Source organism: Porites lutea, chromosome 10 (genome assembly GCF_958299795.1).
Source record: "Porites lutea chromosome 10, jaPorLute2.1, whole genome shotgun sequence".
NCBI classification, from domain to species: domain Eukaryota; kingdom Metazoa; phylum Cnidaria; class Anthozoa; order Scleractinia; family Poritidae; genus Porites; species Porites lutea.
Window position 1 is genome coordinate 28,060,533 of NC_133210.1, and position 22,754 is coordinate 28,083,286.

A 22,754-nucleotide genomic window follows, 5' to 3' on the forward strand; every position below is an offset into this window, starting at 1 on the left:
GAGGTGAATTAATTCCATTTTCCGCATTATTTTCGGGAGAACCTTAAGCAGCGACGTTTTTGAGCGACGCACGTCAACCGGAAGTGGACTTTTTGCACTCTTGAGCCGTGATTTTGAACAAATTTGGGTGCAAATCGTTTCTTTAAGAGTAAAAACACTTAGCAATACAAATTTGGTGGTGCCAAGGCATATTAAAAAGAACAAGACGCTACGGAGCTAGCGTACACTTCGGCGTCGTGGTTGTGGAACTAATTAATTGTAAATGCGGAGAAATAGAAAGAAATCAAATATGGTAAGAGTAAGGTGTGTAATTATGGGATTTGTCAGGATATTCTGAAAAGAGCAACATCCAAGAGGCCCTCTTGCCAAAAACTAGCATTTCAGGACAAATTGTCTCCGCGATATTAGCCCAGTTATGCTCTGAGGACCCCATACAAATCCTTCTAAAAAACAATTATTCTTAGTCACATTAGGCTTCAAAAACAGCATAGCAGTCTCATGTACTGATTAAAGATATGTAAGGCATGGGTAAGGGGACAATTACGTTGAGCATGGAATTGGCTAAAACTCAAAGTCACGAGTTCGAATGTTTTGAGGATAATTATTCACTGACTATCAGCACGCAGGGATGTCGGCCAGTAACACAAGGAAGTTTAACACCAAAGGAACATAGCCTTTACAGAGCTTTAAAACACAGCATCCGCCAACACAAACTTGACTTGAACTTTGAGTAAAACTAAACAGCCTCTACCAATAATAACAAACTCTCACTTGAACTTCAGATATCTTACGGCTTCCGCGAACTTGTAAACACAGAACCTGAAAAACGACCTTCGTCACACTTGACTAAACACAGCAGTCCAGCTCGTGGGAAAAAAACTTAGTTCGTCAAAAGAACTCGCTTGGAACTTGTATACCGTTTGACTTAAGGTTCTAGAAAATACTAAACAGGCGAATAGTAGTAGCTTTTCGACATATTTTATGATTTCAGTAACTGATGCAAATCTGCTGACTCATGCTGAAATGTAAACATGCCCTAATTAATTATTCATGAATAATCCAAAAACGTAGAGAACGTTCGAGAAAGTCACGCAACGCATGAAAGCAATTTTACTACGTAACACTCAACAAAGACAAAATGTCTTTGTGCAGCATTTTGTAACTTTAAATTCATCATAAAATAGTTCGAACGGAGGGCTCACTCGTGAAATGTTTTTCAACACTCGAAGAGAAATTTGGTGTCTCTGCGCGGCCACGAAATGTCCTCTATTTATTCCTCGAGTAATTAAAGACTGAACTCGAAGTGATCTCAAGATATCACGAAGTAGTCCGATCTCATTTCGTAAAATAGTTGAAACAAGCCGAAAAGTCACGAACTTGCACGCCCAATCTTGTCCCGAAACTAGTGCATTATTTCATAACTATTTTTCATAACCCAAACTACCTTGGGTCGCAGTAGCGCAATCGGCTAATCCCTCAACTTAGAGCCCTCTGATCTGACGGATCACACAGGTGAGTCGGTTCAAACCCCGGGGAGGCCAAAAAAGTAATTCTTTCTTCCTCGCAAAAATTAAAGAATAAATCAAAGAAATCGAAGTGATCTCGAGATATCTCGAACTAATTCGGCTCTCACTTCGTCAAATAGCCGAATAGAGCCGAAAACCTACAGACTTTGCTTGCCCAATCTTGTCAAAAAATTGCAACTTTGATACATTCCTGAGCGTCGCGAATCCTTTACTTCGTGCTCCGCCGAAGTAAAAAGGCCAACTTCTGGTTGACAAGCGTCGTTCAAAAACGTCGCTGCTTAAACACCCTATTAACTTCGAATGTGATGACTATGAATGGAACTCCGATTATGGTAATCACCGGAGTGAGATTGTTATTGTTTTTGATTTGTATGAATGACACAGGGGCGTGATTTTTGAATAAAAATTCAGGGAAATGTAGTGACGTTCATCCCTAAAGGTTTGAAAACCAGGTGTAAAAAGAGTACAAAGCGAAATATTGAGTTAGGAGAATTCCCCCTGCTGAACCCCTACCGTAGTTTAATGAGGACAAGATGTAAAAGCCCAGTTTCTCTAATACGCTTTTCGCTAACATGTTTGCACTCTCATTTTCCTTACTTTCTCAAAAATATTAAATGGTTTTTCTCTCCTCTCTACCATTACTGCAGCCTGGCACTGGAAGGCTGAGCCCGCAATACAAGGAACTAAGATCTGAAGAGGGTGTAGATTAAGAAACCATTAGTTGACTATAGTTTTATTTTCTCATAAACAGGCGAATATTGAGAAAGCATTTTCATTTAATTAATAAGCAATAAGGGATGTGTATTTACAGACTGAAGTAATAAAAAATACCAGCAAGTAATGGAAACGTCTGACTGAAAACAGGCAAACCAACCAGTTAATTCCTCTAACTATCATAGCGACAATTAGCTAGGGACGGTTTTATCTCCGGCACACATGGTTCGTACAACTTTAGACAAACACATTTCCAAGGACTTTTCAAGCATTTTTCTAGAACAAATTTCAGTTTTCAAGGACTAAGATTTATTTAATAAATCGACATTCTTTAACCCCCTCTGATCACCCTACTTGCAAAAACAGGTCATGGAACCATTTACCTATTTTACTTCTTCGGCCATCATGGATCACGATATTTTTACTACTTTTCCGCAACAAGGCTTTGCAAAATGACTGTGTATGACTCAGCTGCAATTGCATCTGAGGTACAGAAATAGCATTTGAAATAAAGAAACAGAAATAAAATATTGTTTATGCACAAAATGTCTTTACGTTACCCGTTAGTTTTACAGGTTCTTACACCGAGGACAGGCCTGCACCGAGGATGAACCAAATGTTCCTCGGCAAAATAATCTAATTTAACAGAAAAAAGTTGTCTGGCGTAAACAAGGTCGTGAATTTCAAGGACTTTTCAAGTCAAGTCCTAATAAAGAAATCAAGTACTTTTCAAGGACCTAAACCGAATTCAAGGACTTTTCAAGACGACTAGTAAAATTCAAGACCTTTTCAAGATTGTACGAACCATGGGCACAGAAACAGACCTCATTCATTATTTCACTACGATGCCCATCATCTTTGCACGCGCTTTACTGCCGTAAGGATTGATCGGATAACAGCAATGTCACGTGGTATTTCAGGGGGTAAAACGTTCGATTTTGTTTATTCTCTCAAAACCAAACGATGATGCAAAATGCACGGCTTGAGTTTCGTCAAGTTTTACGTCATCATTGATTGCTGTAAGGACATCTGGGTGCCTAACCCTGACTAAACAATGCTAAAACAATTGAAAGAATGGCATGTCATTGTTTCCTGCGACCAATTAGGAGAGACCTTCCAAGCAGCTCTTACACTACTTCTTTTGTCCTGTGGCATGTGATCATGTGTTCTGTACCTGCCACATCTACAGTCGCCATTACATCCAAAGAAGTAACAATGATCATTTCCACCCATAATTTGCCATTATCGTCTTAAACATGAAAAATTATCAATTTTCTGCGATCGAGCGACCGCGACCCTGAGAAACCACGTGACGTCGCTTTAACCCCGCCAGTCCTTAAGCGCGTGCAAAGATAGCAGGTTTTGTGAATAAGGTCTACTAAAAAGGCATGAAGGTTTTGAATAAAATGTAATAATTATTTTATTTTTTAAGTCTATTTTGCTAATAAGTCTAATTTCGCATAACTATTTTAAGATCTTTTAATGTGGTAGCACTTCTACCTGTGTTAAAATCCCCTGTCCAACTTGATTCAGATTTGTGGTACGAGTGCTTTGGATTCAGGCCAGGAAAGAACATCACTGCAATTATTTATCATTTCCCTTTTGAGAGCTGGCTTTAAAAACTCTTACTTACTTCAACTCCCAGTATCCCATCACTTATAAATCTTTTAAATTCTGTTTGTCTATATATCAGTGTAACGAACAAGTAAATACTTATTATTGGCTAAGCTGAAACTCTGTTTTTTCTTTCCATACAAAAAGTGGAATAAACTTCAACTCGGCAATCGAAACAGCACAGAGGTCACTGAGGTGACCATTTATTGGAGCCGAGCTACTGTTTTCGCTCAATCGTTTCTTTCAATGTTTCTTTTGCTTTGGTTGTCGTTGTTGTCTCGATTTCCTAACTTCCTGAGGTAGAATCGGGACTGTATACAACATTATGAAGCCTCCACATTATGAACAACAAAAAATCTGCACCTAAACTAGTTATTCTGCCCGCGGACAGTCCTCGTAAAACATCACAATTAATGTTCGTAGTCTTTTTTAACAGCGAGGCAAAACCACACTGAAAGCAATTTTAATACATTGTATGGACTAAAGTGTGCAATCTTACTGCCATTACTTCGTTACACGCTTTTTTAGTAATTCCGAAAACAGAGACCTATGTATGCTGTTCAACCTGCAGTATTTATTTGACATTTAATCAAGCGGTTTACGTTACTCGATACTGTCAAACACAAAGGATCGTGGAACAGAAAATGACAAAATGACCTGAAATCCGCTAAAATGCGACCTCGTTCCTACAGGGCTCGATCTTAATTTTCAGTTCAATGGCAAAGCTTTACTTGTAAAAATTTCTTCTACTAGCCAAAGCAGTAAATTCAGAGGCTATTGTTTGTCTTCGAGGCCGAGAACCATCCCAAAAATGAGGGGTTTCTAAGACAGTCTAGAAGGATAAAGCTGAAAAAGCCGCCTTACTCACACTTAGTGGAACCGAGTATAAATCACGGTGCCAAGCTGAAATGTACATTGTAATGATGTAAATAAAACAAATGAGCAGTGATGACATGCCACCCGTTCCTCTCGTACAATCAGTCAATGTATGCATTGTTTTTTAGCCAACAAATGGTAAAGATTCTTCAACAACGATCATCTTCACTCTCAAATTTCCGCTCGAGAAATGCTTACTCGCCAATTTTTGCTAGAGGATTTTCTTTTGACAGGCAACTTCCGAAAACCACTCAGATTTTGGGAGTTTGCGAGTGCTAATCTTGAGCCCTGTAATCCTGGGAGGCCTGCTTTGCGCAAGTGGTGACACACGATTCTTGAACGCTTCCGAGTTTTCTTCTGTTTTTGGGAAGTGGATTTGTCATGTTTTGTTCCAGTTTGCCACTCGAAGTATAATTTATTGAGCACCACGACTCTCTTAAATCTTTCAGTTAAAACGCAATTGGCCATTTCCGAGTTCCAAAAACTCTCACTTTCGAAACGAGGCAAAGTTCAAAACCTTTCTTGTGAAAATGAAGTTTATTTGTATATGAGAATAAAAAAACATTTTCATATCAATGGCTTTACTCTTAGCCTCGCTTTGAAACAGAGGCTTGAGGCAACTGGAAAATGACCGATTGAAGACAAAAATCTGAAAATAGTCAAAATATTCTCAAGGATTGCTGTCTAACTAGCACAGTAATTTACATGATAATACAGCAGGAACATCTCTTTCTCCTTGGAAACTCTGATGCCCTTTCATGGGTCTACAAAATAAAATCACAAACACAATCACACAACATAGTTAACTATACGCAAATAAGAGAATACTCCGTTAAAAAGGCCTTGAAGCTTAAGTATTTCCAGCCTTAAGTTTAAAGATGCACCCGGTACGTCGGAGGGAAACATATTATATGGAAGAATTTCGTTGCAGTATTTCAGGATTTTAGGGGAATGAATTCAGTGTTCAGTGTTGGAAATCACTGTAAGACTTGTAATGTAGAGGTCTTATTATAAACAAAAGCTTCGAGTGTCTTTGATCATCTCCGGCGGAAAGAAACACTAAAAATCAAAAATAAATAAAACAATAAAATACAGTAAATAAATTTAAACAAAGTTAAACAAAATCCCTTAACAAAATCCAAACAATACTTAAAACCATCCACCTCCTTGAGGTAAATTTGGACGTGTACACATTTGAAAACCTTCATTTAGGTACAATGGTATTACAGAACATAAACAAAGGATATTTTAAGTCAGCAACGTAAAAAAGGGTGCCGGGTTGACAAAAAGTTCGACAAGATGTACAAAATTCAAAACAGACCGCACGTACCGACTGTGAAGATCATTAAATCAATACTCGGCCTAATAAGAAGTACAGTGTCTGATGGGCAAATTTAGCCGGGAAGTGTGAGTTCTGCTAAAGGGGTTGAGATAATTACAAGGTGCAAAACCCTTATATTAGTGACTGGACTTGCTGCAAAACACTGTAACCATCCGAACTACCAGATGGAGAGTTATCGATCACTTCATCGGAGTTACGAGAACAAAACGAACTCCTTTTTTAAATTATAGATAACGTGTCTGTTTCTACTTTCTTTGCTGATCTACCAAATGTTGGAAAACACTCTTTTTTCGAAAGTCTATAGGTCTACTTGGCACAAAATGTCACTGATATCTTCCCTAAACAGCTTAAAAAGGGAATCAAGGTGGCGAGGAAATTAACAAAATACCTGCTTTATCCATGTCATGAGCGGGGATTAAACAGTAACACGAATTTTCTGAAGTGGGGATTTAACATGAGTGACTGAAGAAAAGCCTCGTTTCCCAAAGTTTTGTATGGCGGCAGAAGAGAGATGATGCCGCAGAGAATGACGATTTTAAAACATAGGAGAAACAGGGCAGGAAGGCACAAAACAGGTTCCCTAGTCTCAAGACACAGAAAGAAAGTGTATGGAACGTCCTACACATGCCTTACAAGGACTTCACAAATCTCGCTTCCCAGGGGGTACTCCGGGTAATTCTCGGTGGGGGTGTGTCGCCTAGTTCTCCAAATCCTGACCCTATTTCAGACCAAAAACTGTCACTTTCCACACCCTTTTTCAGACCTGACCTCTAAAATCCACACCCGTTTTCAGACCTGACATTTAGGCAGAAATTATGTCTGAATTACAGTCAACCGGCCCTTTATAGCGGACACCATAGGGACCTCAAATTACGTTCCTCATCAGCGAGAGTCCGTAATAGCGGGAGTTTATTTACGTCAAACGTCTGTAATTTGTTTTGCCGGGGAATTTAGTTGCTGTCCGTATTATCGGGGCGTCCGGAAGGCGAGAGTTGACTGTACGTATATTGCTTATATTATGAAGTACCCCCCCCCCCCCCGGGTTTCGCTTAAGATCCCTCGCCCTTACAAGTATACCATACAGAAGTTACTTTGTTGTAAGCGATCTAACCACATTTTTCTACACTGGCTCCAGACGTCCGTTCTCAGAAATTAGATAAGAAAAAAAATCCTCGGGCACCCAGGGTAACATTTTTCATGAATTTGAAGGAACGCAATGGAGAGTTTCTATTAACAGGTCCGATAAATTGAATTTTAAGAAATACAGAATACCAGATCGGACAGAGCGGTTGAAATAGAGCCTGGAACTACACTTTACTAATTCCCTGCTATACGGGGCTTTTAACAAACTACTTGGCCCGGGGAGCGGGGAAATTAGCGGTGTTTTAACACCAAACCAATGTTGAATTCCCTGCTAAGTCCCGGGGATCGGGGGGCCGGAGTTTCAAATGACTGACGCATAAACTTAAACAAACGAAGCTGGTGACTAACCTGTTCCTGTTCAATCTCTTTTTAAGATGATGAATAAGCTCATTAATTTAACTGTAACCCGCATATAAGAACCTGCTTGATCTCGTTTGGCCAACCCGGTTCTTATATTGTTGGGTAATAAAGAAGCAAATTTCTTCCAGCAGGTTACTAGGTTCTTACACGCGGGTTTTTACTGTATTTTAATACAGTAAAATAATAATAATAATAATAATAATAATAATAATAATAATAATAATAATAATAATAATAATAATAATAATAAATACTGAGTTAATTTTTAAAAAAATTAACTCAGTATCACCAACTCGGAAATCCTCCGTAATGGAGACTTATAAATGAAGGCTCCTGAGCGTATTGATTATCTCTGACGGACAGAAAAAAAGAACTGTTCACACAGACACTGAAAGTCTTACTAATATTAATAAATAAACTTTCACAGAAATAGGTGAGTGATGACTAACCTGCTCCTGTTCATGCGCTGATTCAGGTGATGAATCAGGAAAGAGGTGAGGGTACTCACTCTTCCAGTAGTTCTCTGATGGCCATTCATCCTCAGGTTTGGGGTTTCCTTCATCATCCTTCAACAAAATACAAAACAATACTTAAAACAACCCATCTCCCTTTAATAAAGTGTGGACGTGTAACATTTGAAAACCTTCATTTAAAGTACAATGCGATTACAGTGACCAACGAAAGACAATTGTTTATATGACAACAACTTTGACAAGATGTACTAAGTTCAAAACAAGCCTCGCGTGCCGAAAGCAAAGATCAGCAGTCGAAACTTGGCCTAAATAATAAAAGGCAGTCTGTGACTGCATGTGGCTACTGTTTTAGTTTTGTAAAATATATTGCGATAAAAAAGGAGTGAAAATTGTAGGAAACGATAGTAATTCAGATTGTTTATCCATATATATACTATCTTTGCTCTAGAAGGTATATATTGAACAAACAACAACAACAAAACAAATAAGCAAACAAAACAAAAACGAAAACGAAACAAAAAAGAGAAAGACAGAAGGAAAAAAGAAAGGCTACTGAGCAGGATTCGAACCCGGCACCTTGTCAAAAATTATACGAGCACAAGGTTAATGTTTTAAAAACAACTGACAAACTATTTTTAAGCGTCTTTACAGTTATTTGCTGGGAGAAATTTTTCCAAGCGAAGATTTTGACTTCTCTTGCGTGATGATAAGGGATGTGGGGGAGGACCCTCTCTCTCCGGCGTTGCGTGACATAGAGAGAGAGAGAGAGAGGCCAGAACTGCACTAGACACACGGTGGTTATGCCTTCTTTGTTTGGTATGTTGGTGTAGAGGCGAAGCGCTGAAGGTCAAAAAACTTCCTTTACGACTAAGTTCAAGAAACGAGTGTTACCCGTCGCCAATTTCTAAACCAACTTTAGGGAGGAGGGAGATTTACCCCCCAGTACCTCTCCCCCCTCGGCGGCATTGCAAAGAGAAACACAAGGCGCACGTACAAGAAATTCGCATTCAAAATAGTGGAATCAAAATCAAAATTAGCAAATCTTTTTTTTTTTTTCTTTTGAAAATACATTCAGCCTCACAAAATTCGCTGATCACCGTGATTTTTTTTTCGGGCGGGAATTTGTTACGTAATGAAACGAAAGGCGGGAAAATGTCATCACGTGAAAAATCATCCGAGGTGGTTTTAACCAATCAGCTGCCGCTACGTCACCAGGCTTTGAATGACATCGTTTGTTGTTTTTGTAGTTTGTTCAGTTCGCTCTTCAACGGCAAACTGTTCAGGATGAACTCAAAATTTAATAAGAAAACATCAAGGAAATGTTACATAAGACAGGGATTCATCTCTTTTTACTCAGGAATATGCTAAGGTGTTGTTCGAAGCTCAAGGAAACATCATTTATAAGGATATTTCACGAAAGCCCAAAGCTCCGCAGGATTTGGTTTGTATGGCGAGTGTTCTTGGAAAATTGAAAACAAGCTCATGCTATTTTACGCGATGAAAATCATGCAATGGACACTTATGCTATACAGTGGAGGACAGCAAAGTGTTTACCTGTAAGGAAAATTTTTTTGGTGTTGCTTTGAACCGTTGTCTCGAAGATACAATTTTTTTGTGCGGGTTGTTATTTCAAAAACCAACCATGGCTTCACCGATCGAACTGCAAGGACCAGTATTTACCAAAGAAACGCTCAAGAACTAACAAAAGAACAGCTATAAAAGACTTGTTTGTTTTTTGGACTTTCAAAGGAACTTCACTTGACTTAAACTGATTTTATAGGAACCTTGGATGATAAATGTGAAAATGTGAGTTCAATGTGTTTACTCTTTGCTTATTTGTTTAAATTGAACATGAACTGAACATCTTTCATTTGCTTTTATGATTGTTGTTTGTTATTTTATGAAAAAGTATGAATTAAAATTGATTCAGAAATTAATACTGTGGAAATTATGTGCTTTTGTTTTGCTAAAAGTTCTTGTTTTTACCCAATAATATCATCTTATGGCTGCTTGAAGATACGAAATTTCTCCTTTTGTGTTCAACTCCATGTTTTAATATCAGCTAAGTTACTTGTTCTTAACGTTCTCAGTTAAAACATTTTATGGAGTTAGTTTAATCAGTTGAAAGAAATGAATTTGAAATGATACTTTGAATCTGCTAAAGTTTGTGATTTGATTTCAAAAGCAAATCTCGTGTTTTGTCGAGTATAAAAATGACAAAGAAAGGAAAATGGCGAAAGGCAAGAGCTGAGTAGAAATAAACTGTAAACAAAGAATAACGAAACAAATTGCGATAAAATTGGAAAACTTACGTGGTAGGGTGACAGCAGTTGAGTGATGTTTCCGTGCTGCTTGATGGCTGATGTGAGATTCATCACCTGCTGTGGAGTCATCTTCACTTCTACAAGGTACAGTCTCTCCAGGTGAGGAGCGCAGCTGAGATGTTTTATCAAGCTGTCGACTCCTGCACCCAGAAGAGGATTGAATGACATGTGGAGATACTTCAAGTTTGGAAGATCTTGTTTAAATACTCTGCTGATGAACTCCACAGCAGGTGATGATGTTATATTGATATGACCGAGTGTTAATCTCTCCAGTTTGTGTGTTGTTGGGATGCTCCTCAGTAGAGACTCTGTTAGCTCAGCATCAAACACTTCACCGAGTTCATCCCAAACCCCTATCTCGTGTGGAGCGGTGATAAACGGCATCATCTCAATCATCAGTTCCACATCTGACCTGTTCACCTTCCAAGCATAAATCAACCGAACCCTGGAGAGACCATAACGCTTTGAACAACAGCTGCTGCTGCTCTCTTCACTTGACTCATCACCATTCATGTTTGTCTTCTTTGTTGTCTCTTCTAAACTAACTAACGTCTTTACCATTTTATATGGAAGAGGTTTTACAATTTGAGTAAAATAAAGGTGAGTGTTGTTTTCTTCTTTCATTAAGAAAAACTCGTCAACACTACGCCATGGAAATACATTCAAAAATTCTGATGCTTTCTGTTCTCCTGTTCTACTAACTATAACAGCGTTTAATTGCTGTGCTAAAGTTGTCAAATGATTATAACTTTGCTCTGTATACTGGTCGCTTTCAGAGAAAAATATGTACATAAGTGAAGCGGTAGTTTTAACAAAATTTTCCTTTGCTGCAATATTCAGCTGGTTAGGATTTATTAAAAAAACACCTCCTAGATTAGAAAGAAAAGTGGGGAAAAGTTCTGTTCTCGTGTCTGCTGAGCAGTAGAAGAAAAACTGTGTACATAGAGTTAAAAGATTTTTTTGTGTTTCTGACAAATCTTCGACTGACGGTGCTTGGTTGTCGAAGCTGTACTCTCCGGCTTCCTTCGCCGCTATTTCCAACAGATGAATCAAGATCTCGCGCGCGGATTCTTCTGATATTTCAGCAACAAATTTAAAAACTTCATTCAACTTGAAGATCTTTTCAATTGAGTCGACTTTGAAAAGGGAATTGTTTTTACTTTCTTGAGATAACAGTTCTTCTTTTAGAAATAAAGAAGCCAAAAACTCCTGCATGGATTTGTGAATGAAGTGCACGGCTTTGCACGGGTTAAGAGCGGACATGTTTAGCAGCTGAAACAACCCGGCCTCGATCAGTTTCTCAGTCAAAACGTGATCCGGCAGTTTACTGACAGGAAAGTAAAGTAAATCTTGTAGAAGTGCGTCAAAGGCTAGTTCTCCTACTTTACAGAGTTCTTGTTTGTGGTCGTCAACTTTTTCCGCCGCCTTTTCTTGTTTTTCTGACACATGATTAAACATAGTCTGTATGAACTGGTCATAAATCATCACCCGTGATGAAGGTAGTCCTTCACGATCCTTTTCCTTCCAAACCAACAACAACATTAAAAGCAAAATAGGTATTTTTGCTATATCCTTCAGACTTTGTTGTTTCAAGTACTCGAAAAACTCTTCAACATCTTGATCATCTTTCAAGAATCTACGGGCGAACACTTCTTGTCGCTTACGGTCGAAACCGTCGATCTCAAATTGAGCTTCGCTGGATCTTTTCAATCCCTCTCCTTTCATGTCTCTAGACGTTATAATAACACAACAATCCCTCAACTGCCTTTTCTCCCAGATTTGAAGAACAGGTGATTGCCTTTCTGCGCTGTGTACGTATTCATCGTAGCCGTCAAAAATAAGCAACACTTTTTCTTGGTGGTGACGAACGTAATCGTACAGGTTGTCTGTGGAAATTGGGCCATCACTCGCAAGAAGATTAGCAGCGCTCAGAATGGCAGGGACATCGTTGAGGTTACAAACATCGCGTAATTTGACCAAAAGTACGAGATCAAATCTTCCTAACTTTCGTTCAAATCTGTGCTGGGACCAGTCGAATGTAGATTTCTGCGTAAAAACGGTCTTGCCGATACCTGGTCGTCCGTGAACCAAAATGCGCTTAGGCAAATGATGAAGTCTTCCGCCGTCAAAAATGTCGGTATAGTGTTCAAGCTCCTTCTGTGTTACTCCGCTGGGATCCTTCTCATCCATAAACCAAGACAACTGGGTGTAAACTTTGTCAATGTGAACGGCAGAGCTTTGGTCCCACGGAACGATTTTGACTTTGCTTTTGGTTTCATAAATTGATCGCAGCTGTTTCTGGCACTCCTCGAGGCAGAGAGAATCTGTGAAAGAAAATTTTACGTTCCTTTTTTCAAGAATTGTTCGTTAATAACTTGATATCTTAAAAGGCCAGGAAAGTTAAAGGGAGGTAGTTGACGCACAACATATAGGCCCTCATTTATATAAACTGATCAGATCACCAAAATTACAAATAAAATTTCCATATTTTAAAACAAATTATCCTCAACTCATGATACACCAACAAAAATGTAAGTAACAGTGCATGTAGATATCAGGGCTCTAAAACACCAGAATATAGGGTAGGAATATAAATACGACGGTCAAACGTAGAAGGAATGCTCTTTATTAATTGAATTTATTAATTCAGTTATCTATTCTATTTTCTTTTTTTTCACCTGCTTATACACACTGACTTTAATAAGGATGGGGAGTTAACTAGAAAATCTAACAGTTTACTTAGCTTCCCAGCTCGCAGTTATTATTTCTCTTATATTATAAAGTTATGACCTAGCACAAATTTCAGTTATAAAAAAGTTAAAAATGTAATTTGCTCATAAGCTAAAGAAAGAATTATTAATTATTACAATTACAAATTATGAATATGGCGGGATGGGCAGCTTTAGTCGAGTAACATTTATATGTAAATGCCTTTGAAGACTGCATCAATAAAGCAAGTGTAAAGGGGCGTTACCCCACAAAGAGAGGTTCAGGGAGGAGACACCAATAGAGGGCTACCTCTCCAAAACCGTCAGTGACGTTTGTGGTTGAGTGCTAAAAATAATTCTTATTTTTTATAACTGGCCTCGAGGATTAATGCAAGTTAAAAATACCTTAGCAAAATTCTAACAGAAAAATTGAATGAGAAAAAGAATTTGGTGCTTGAAGTATCAATTCATACTTCTTTGCTACTTATTTCTGAAATAAATATAAACAACTGTGACAATAAAGATCATTTTGTATTGCAATACAAGAAACGATAAAAGTCATTTTCATATTCAAGCAAGTGTTTTTAATCTACTGTATGTCTGCATGTACCATTTTTGCTTTATTGATATAATAGTACCTGGTGGCTCCTCCTCGGTGGCCGTAGAGCTAGAGGGCTGTTTCCCTGGTGACAGGTCTGTGAGTTAAACAAAATAGAATAAAAATTGAAGCGAGACATTTAAAACAACAGTTATTCTAAAGCATTTGGGGATGTTCATCAATATGTCAGTTTTTTTACTGCTCACATTTTAGTTTCTGGGTCTGAATAATAAAGTTTTTATAACAAAAAGCACTGAGCAGCTTGTCTTGGGACTGAAAGTTTCACTGAATTGTGGGTGATACTGACATTTTAATTCACTAAATGATGTCTGGTTGCAGTGTGCACAATTTTAGACAATAAATTTATGTTTTAAACTTGGTTATGCAGGATTTCAGCTGCACACTGAGTTGATTCTGAAAGGGATCTAGTAAGCAGTTGCAGTTCAAAAACATTTTCAAAACAGGGAAAAAAAACAAAACAAAATATTTCCTGGGCCTTTCCAACCAATCAGAGGGTAGAGTTCTAGAATGATCTAATACCAGAACATAAAGCCACTAGAGCAGAGAGCTTACTAGTTAGAGTTCAAGGCTGTCACTATGGTTTCAAGTTTCAGAGCAGGGAATAGAACATCCTGAAAATTCTTTTGGTCCTATTTTCCTTTTATTTCCTATGAATGTAACCAAGGGTCATGCTCATAGCAGCCAGGGGAAATCCACACCTCCCGGCCCTTAGTGACAGCCCTGTAAAGTTGGTCACTAGTGTCCTCAGGGCGTGGTGGGGGAAGGCGAGGGAGAAGGATATACTACCCTATTAAACAACTGTGGTGCTCGTCAAATAAAAAATTCAAAAAGTATCCCCAGAAGGTATCGGAATCTTGCTTTGTCAGCATGGAAGAAATTCATTTTTTTAAGATCTATAAGAGGTACCAAAAAGAGGAGGAGATACTTCCCTGCTGTGAACCTTGAAGAATTAATAGATAGAAGACAAAGTTTAGTAGCTGGTTACTGTCAGGGAGCTGTTGTGATTCTCACATACAATGAATTAGTAATCTCTTATTCACCTGTAACAGAACTTGTGCTTGGGCCAGCTTGCTCAACCCTTCCAGATGGACCTTGAAATACAACAACAAATAATTAGTCATTTCACCAGTGTCTTGTTCACAACTATGTTGTTAAATGAATTGCTTTTTTGGAGACAATGAACTGGATCAAATGCTTTTTGTCTTGCTGTACGCAATTCATGAATCTTTTAATAAATCTTCAAAATAAACCATTTTTTGAATTTTCCACATGCCAGCTGTTTGTAATTTTAATATAATTTAACAATGAGTACCTGCATCTTTATACCAATGACAAAGTGTGCATGTACATGACATACCATATCACGGTTGCACTCATGAAACAAACTCAAGTTCAAGCTCAAGTTTAGTGTTTACTGGTGACATTATAAACAGCAGGAACTTGAGTTGCAGGGACCACGTCCCCTGCTCTTTATGAACTAACAGTGTGTGGGTTCTTTAATGTCTCACGGAATTTTTATATACATGTATGATGGTTATTATGATTTACAAGTATTGTCCTTAATGGCCAGAAGACTAGAAAGTCTAACCATTTGCAGCTGTCATACAAAAGGCAGCACTTTCTTCACAGTTGCGTATATTTAGCTTCCCAGCTTGCACTTATTATTTCTCTTATATTAGAAAGATATAACCTAGCACAAATTTCAGTTATAAAAAAGTTTAAAATGTAATTTCACCATGACCTAAATAAAGAATCATTAATTATTACAATTACAAATTATGAATATGGTGGGATGGGCAGCCTTGGCCGAGTAACATTTATATGTAAATGTCTTTGAAGACTGCATCAGTAAAGCAAGTGAAAGGGCCGTTACCCCACAAAGAGAGGTTCAGGGAGGAGACACCAATACAGGGCTTGCTGTCCAAAGCCGTTAGTGACGTTTGTGGTTGAGTGCTAAAAATAATTCTTATTTTTTATGACTGGCCTCGAGGATTAATGCAAGTTAAAAATACCTTAGCAAAATTCTACCAGAAAAATTGAATGAGAAAAAGAATTTGATGCTTGAAGTATCAATTCATACTTCTTTGCTACTTATTTCTGAAATTAATATAAAGAACTGTGACAATAAAGATCATTTTGTATTGCAATACAAGAAACGATAAAAGTCATTTTCATATTCAAGCAAGCGTTTTTAATCTACTGTATGTCTGCATGTACCATTTCTGCTTTATTGATATAATAGTACCTAGTGACTCCTCCTTGGTGGCCATAGACCTAGAGGACTGTTTCCCTGCTGACAGGTCTGTGAGTTAAACAAAATAGAATAAAAATTGAAGCGAGACATTTAAAACAACAGTTATTCTAAAGCATTGGGGGATGTTCATCAATATGTCAGTTTTTTTACTGCTCACATTTTAGTTTCTGGGTCTGAATAATAAAGTTTTTATAGAAAAAAACACTGAGCAGCTTGTCTTGGGACTGAAAGTTTTACTGAATTGTGGGTGATACTGACATTTTAATTCACCAAATGATGTCTGGTCGCAGTGTGCACAATTTTAGACAATAAATTCATGTTTTAAACTTGGTTATGCAGGATTTCAGCTGCACACTGAGTTGATTCTGAAAGGGATCTAGTAAGCAGTTGCAGTTCAAAAACATTTTCAAAACAGGGAAAAAAACAAAACAAAATATTTCCTGGGCCTTTCCAACCAATCAGAGGATAGAGTTTTAGAATGATCTAATACCAGAACATAAAGCCACTAGAGCAGAGAGCTTACTAGTTAGAGTTCAAGGCTGTCACTATGGTTTCAAGTTTCAAAGCAGGGATGGAACATCCTGAAAATTCTTTTGGTCCTATTTTCCTTTTATTTCCTATGAATGTAACCAAGGGTCATGCTCATAGCAGCCAGGGGAAATCCACACCTCCCGGCCCTTAGTGACAGCCCTGTAAAGTTGGTCACTAGTGTCCTCAGGGCGTGGTGGAGGAAGGCAGGGGAGAAGGAGATACTACCCTATTAAACAACTGTGGTGCTCGTCAAATAAAAAATTCAAAAAGTATCCCCAGAAGGTATCGGAATCTTGCTTTGTAAGCATGGAAGAAATTCATTTTTTTAAGATCTATAAGAGGTACCAAAAAGAGGAGGAGATACTTCCCTGCTGTGAACCTTGAAGAATAATAGATAGAAGACAAAGTTTAGTAGCTGGTTACTGTCAGGGAGCTGTTGTGATTCTCACACACAATGAATTAGTAATGTCTTATTCACCTGTAACAGAACTTGTGCTTGGGCCAGCTTGCTCAACCCTTCCAGATGGACCTTGAAATACAACAACAAATAATTAGTCATTTCACCAGTGTCTTGTTCACAACTATGTTGTTAAATAAATTGCTTTTTTGGAGACAATGAACTGGATCAAATGCTTTTTGTCTTGCTGTACGCAATTCATGAATCTTTTAATAAATCTCCAAAACAAACCTTTTTTTGAATTTTGCTCAGCTGTTTGTAATTTCAATATAATTAAACAATGAGTACCGGCACCTTTATACCAATGACAAAATGTGCACATGACATACCATACCATGGCTGCCTCATGAAACAAACTCAAGTTTAAGTTCAAGTTCAGAGTGTTTACTGGCGACATTATTAAACAGCAGCTGGAACTTAACTGGAATCTAACCATTTGCAGCTGTCATAAAAGAGGTAGCACTTTCTTCACAGTTAAGTTTATTTAAAGATCCTGATCTTACAGCTGTACAACCTCTAGCACGACAGACCAATTTCCCAATTGAGCTACAGAGTAACTGGGCAGTGGATCAGCTCCCCTAAGGGGAAAGAAGCATTCCACCTCAGAATTCCAAAGACCCTCCGAAAGACCCTCGTAGGTATGAATTACTTGGAATTGTTCTTAATCTCCAAAAATATCCACATGAAACATGAATGTCAAAATATTATTATTTTTACAACTTTGTTTACCTTGGTTTTTTGGTTTATTTGGCTCGAATAGCTCTGCAGCACTACTTTTCACCTGTTTCCAAAGAGTACCTCCTTTCTTCTTAGATCGATCTTTATCCATTCTACAATTAAACCAAGATTAAATTTATGCATTAGAAAATAGTAGTTTAGTGAGGCCAACTGATACACTTCTCTATGCTGCTCACTAAGTTTATTTTAAAAAATTTTCACTATTTTGCTGTTCCCTACAACAAGTATCTCAACTTCATTTTTAACGTCAGCAAACTAGCTGTGGTCCAAAATTATAACTTTCTCTGCTAGCAAATTGCCAGGATACTTTTGAGGACTTCACTAACAAAGAAAGTCTTTCATTCTACTTCTATAACACATCACATAAGGCTGCATTCATCATGTATATTACAGGGGGGGAGAGGATATTTTTAAAAGGGCAAAATTTTTTAAGATCAGCCCTACCAAATCATACATAATTTTTTGACAGCCCCCCTTCTTGACCAAAAGAAAAAATGGCGTCTTAGCTAAGCCGTGTCTTATTTTAGACGAAATGTGCCTTTTATACGGAAAGTTCGCGTCTTATTTAAGACGCGTCTTATGTAAGACGCGTCTTATTTTTCCTCGTATAAATGGCCCTAATGTTTAAATAGAAAACTAAAAACAAAAGGTAACCAAAGGTTCACAGATTTTTGTGAAATAAAAATATGCAAAGAAGAGGATATAAAGGTACAAGCACTCTACTTTTTAAGGCCCAAATTCCATCTCCACGGTACTGAGAGTTTTGGGGACAAAGATGAAGTTTAAAACATGCCTTCACAAAGACAGTTGCAATGTATTTTCAAGCATTAAATTTGTACAGTTTAAGGTGGCTCCGTAATTAATACTAGAGCATTTTGCCGTGACAAATTTTCCGTCATAACTTTTTGGTTTTTAACGCGATGGCTGCGAAACTTTGCAAACAGAAACAGATATCATTCGGCAATAATACGAAATATTCCGATTTCATTGATGATAAATATTTCTTGAGAAATTAGCGCTTAAAAGGACCCTACTGTTCAAAGAAAATCGCGTCTAGTAAAAAATTTTGCTGATATTTTTTACTGAAATTTCTGGTATCGGCTTGCATTGATATAATAAATATGCCAGAGGAATTTCAGAAAAATTGTTGGAGCAGAAGTCCGTAACTAAAAGTGGCTCAAAATTCAGCTGTGAAATTGTTTTGGAATTTCAAAAATAAATTACTATCAGGGAGAAGGAGCCACCAGTTTGAATTTTCGGGCGTAGTTACTAAAACAAGGAATGACCTACAATGACCTACAATGACCTACAATGACCTACAATGATCTACAATGACCTACAATGATCTACAATGATCTACAATGACCTACAATGAGCTACTATGACCGAACGTGTAATCCCTGTAATGAGCTAAAATGAAGATTTTAAAAAAAGACAAAAAAAAAAAATCAGGGGACATGTCTCGTAGTTACTAAAACAAGGAATAACCTACAATGACCTACAATGATCTACAATGATCTAAGATGAGCTACTACGAGCTGCAATGAGCTACTACGAGCTAAAATGAGTTAAAATAAGCCCTATAGAATGAGCTACAAAATGATAGACAATAATGTTTGTCGTGTGTCACGCTTGGACGTGACACTAGGCTTATAGTATTAAATTGCCAAGCACATTTTGAAAAGGCAAAACAAAAATTGTGCCTGATCTCAGGTAACTTGAGAAAGTTGAAAATAGATTATTGCAATCGCGTTTTTACCGGTATAGCACTATTATACCCTGTATTGACGGAAGTCATGCAGGCACTCCCTTAGTATGGGCCGCTGAGCAGGATATGGATTTTACTACTTAGCGTTACAAACAGAGCATCCTGTTGGACCGAAAGCCATTTAAAGGGTCTTATGATGTCTTATACAGGCCAGGGTACTTGAAAAAAAATGAACAATTTTTCTTTTGAACAGGGTCAGAATTTGAAGGCCTCCTTTGTTCATCTCTACCCTTACGTCCCTTGAAGATCCCCCTGGATTGACTGTTGGGGTGACTGTGTTTGTTCAATTTGTTTGAAAAAAAGACAAGACAAAATAAAACTAAAGCGAAAGGTTGCAAGGGATGGTTTGGACAAAAGTCACAGTATCATCATACATGTATTATTACACTGTAAATTTATCTCCAAGCGTAATAATTAGAGATGCTGTCATCGTTAAATGGGCTGTCATGCAGTAGACTAAACGCGTTACGTTTACGCACACATGTCCCCTGATTTTTTTTTTTTTTTGTCTTTTTCTAAAATCTTCATTTTAGCTCATTACAGGGATTACACGTTCGGTCATAGTAGCTCATTGTAGGTCATTGTAGATCATTGTAGGTCATTGTAGGTCATTGTAGATCATTGTAGATCATTGTAGGTCATTGTAGATCATTGTAGGTCATTGTAGGTCATTCCTTGTTTTAGTAACTACGAATTTTCGGGACAAGTAAATTCAACGTTTACTAATTCTTAAAACAAAAGCTGAGGTACTTTTTAGTTTTAGAAGCACTATAATTTGCTCCAAACCTTGCTCTGAAGTAGAATGACTTGTTCTTCGACAGTTTTAAAATATCCCTTGGCAGTTTTGGCTCAAACTCCTGCTGGATACATTTTGATGTATTGCAATGCAATTTCAACGACTTTTACTGCTGTTCGTTGCTTCCAACTCAGGAAAAAAGTATTGAGATTGGACGCTACCTCGTATCAGAGCTCAGATAGAACTCTCCAGCACCTTTGTTTATGACAACAAAATGAGCACGAGCGGCAGTTCTGCGAGGAATTCGCACCTCACCCAGGGGGGAAGAACGACAATGATGACCATGCCTGTGAACCGAATAACATCACAGTGCAAAATAAAATTATCGCAAAAATACTGCCCGTGAATAAATGTACAACTCTGAAATTTTTGTCACTCCTTCCTTCAATGAATGGGTATTTTTTTTCTTGATTATTATGTTTTGCTCTGCAATACATGTTTATACAGATCGGTTCACAGACATGGGCATCATTGTCATTCGTCCCCCCTGGCTGAGGTGCGAATTCCTCGCAGAGCTGCCGCTCGTGCTTATTTTCTGGTCATAAACAAAGGTGCTGGACAGTTCTATCTGAGCTTAGATACAAGGTAGCTTACAATCCCAATACCTAGCCTTTTTCCTGAATTGCAAACAACGTACAGCAGGAAAAGCCGTTGAGGATGCATTGCAATACATCAAAATGTATGTAGCAGGAGTTTGAACCAAAACTGCCAAGGGATATTTTAAAAATGTTGAGGAACAAGTCATTCGACGTCAAAGCAAAGTTTGGAGCAATTTATAGTGCTTCTAAAACTGAAAAGTACCTTTTAAAGAATAGCACGATAGGCAATCGGCTTCTGTTTTAAGAATTAGCAATCACTGAATTTACTTGTCCTGAAAATTCAAACTGGTGTCTCCTTCTTCCTGATAGTAATTTATTTTTGAAATTCCAAAACAATTTCACAGCTGAATTTTGAGCCACTTTTAGTTACGGACTTCTGCTCCAACGATTTTTCTGAAATTCCTCTGGCATATTTATTATATCAATTAAAGTCGGTACCAGAAATTTCAGTAAAAAATATCAGCAAAATTTTTTACTAGACGCGATTTTCTTTGAACAGTAGGGTCCTTTTAAGCACTAATTTCTCAAGAAATATTTACCATCAATGAAATCGGAATATTTCGTTTTATTGCGGAATGATATCTGTTGTTTTTTGTAAAGTTTCCGGGCAGCCATCGCGTTAAAATCGAAAAAGTTATGACGGAAAATTTGTCACAGCTAAATGCTCTTGTATTAATTACGGTACGGAGCCACCTTAATAACTTTCATCAGCAAATGTTAAACTGGTGACATGTTTTTCAAGTTGTGTATGCGGTCAGTATAAAAGACAGACTGTGGACTACAGACTGCGGACTGGGTATAAAATACAGACTAGGTATAAAAAGGTGGACTGGAAAATACGAACTGGGCATAAAACATGGACTAGGTATAAAACACAGCAGACTGCGCACTGGGTATAAAATACGGACTACGGACTACTTTGGTAAAAACGGTGCTAATTGGTTCTAGGTAAAGGAAAATAAGATCAAAAGATCACTAAATAGCAAGACACGCGAGTTAAAGTTGTAAATACTCCTATAAATTCTTGGTGGAGGTGTGCCGGCCGGTTTTCTGAATCAGGAGCCTGACCAAAATACTATTTTCTTCACCCATTTTTAGACCTCAGGTCTCAGTCTCTAACAATCATGAAAGGGGTCAGGACCCGGGGGGTACTCCCTTATATAAGCCATATAGGTATGTACCGCCCAAAGGGTAGGGTTTTTGTGCCTTTTTGGTCTGAAAACACTTTGCCTATTTTGGTCTGGAATCGGGTATGGTTTTCAAGGGATGAATGGATAAATTTATCATTTCAATTCCAAATGAATAAGAATGAAATAGAAACATGCAAATTCGAAATGCATTTGGAAAATTTTTTTGTTTACACTCTAACTTGGTAATGATAACATAATTTCTGCCTAATTAGACCTAACCTGTTCCAGGCTCTGAGATGGTTGGGTCCACTGAATTGAGAAAGCATGAACATGAAATAAAACGTGAGAAAACTGGGGAGTCTCCCCAACTATCTTTGAGCCTGGAACAGGCTTAATTAGGCCAGGTCCGGAAATGGGTATGGATTTTAAAGATTTGGTCTGAAAATGGGTGTGGAAAATGACATTTTTTGGTCTGAAATAAGGTCAGGATTCGGAGAGCCGGGCAGCACACTCCCACCAAGAATTCCCAGTAGTACTGATCCACTCCGGGTTCAGGAGCAGGGTGTAAATCATGTCATCACAATCATCGCTTAGAATATAACGTTGGATGATTCATTTCGGTTATTATTCACGTGTTTGAGTAATCCCTCCCCCCTAAATACTGCTTTTGTGCATTGCACAATGCCCCTACATTGACCTTCTCGTCTGAGTCCTTCATTCAGTCCTCATATTCCCAAGGCTTTATTTGAAACGGAATTGTGGCATCTATAAGAATTTTACTG

General features: G+C 37.9%; 1 protein-coding gene across 1 annotated transcript; it reads right to left on the reverse strand.

Annotated features, from left to right (window-relative positions):
- Positions 1-2,287: 2,287 nt before the first annotated feature.
- LOC140949733 (uncharacterized) lies at positions 2,288-17,770 on the reverse strand. The gene is made up of 8 exons (XM_073398872.1): positions 17,671-17,770; positions 16,963-17,013; positions 15,945-16,001; positions 14,740-14,790; positions 13,719-13,775; positions 10,361-12,696; positions 8,025-8,141; positions 2,288-5,494 (listed from the first exon to the last, which is right to left on the reverse strand). The coding sequence occupies exons 1-8, from the start codon at positions 17,768-17,770 to the stop codon at positions 5,432-5,434; spliced, it is 2,832 nt and encodes a 943-aa protein (XP_073254973.1). The 3' UTR covers positions 2,288-5,431.
- Between the last annotated feature and the right edge of the window lie 4,984 nt (positions 17,771-22,754).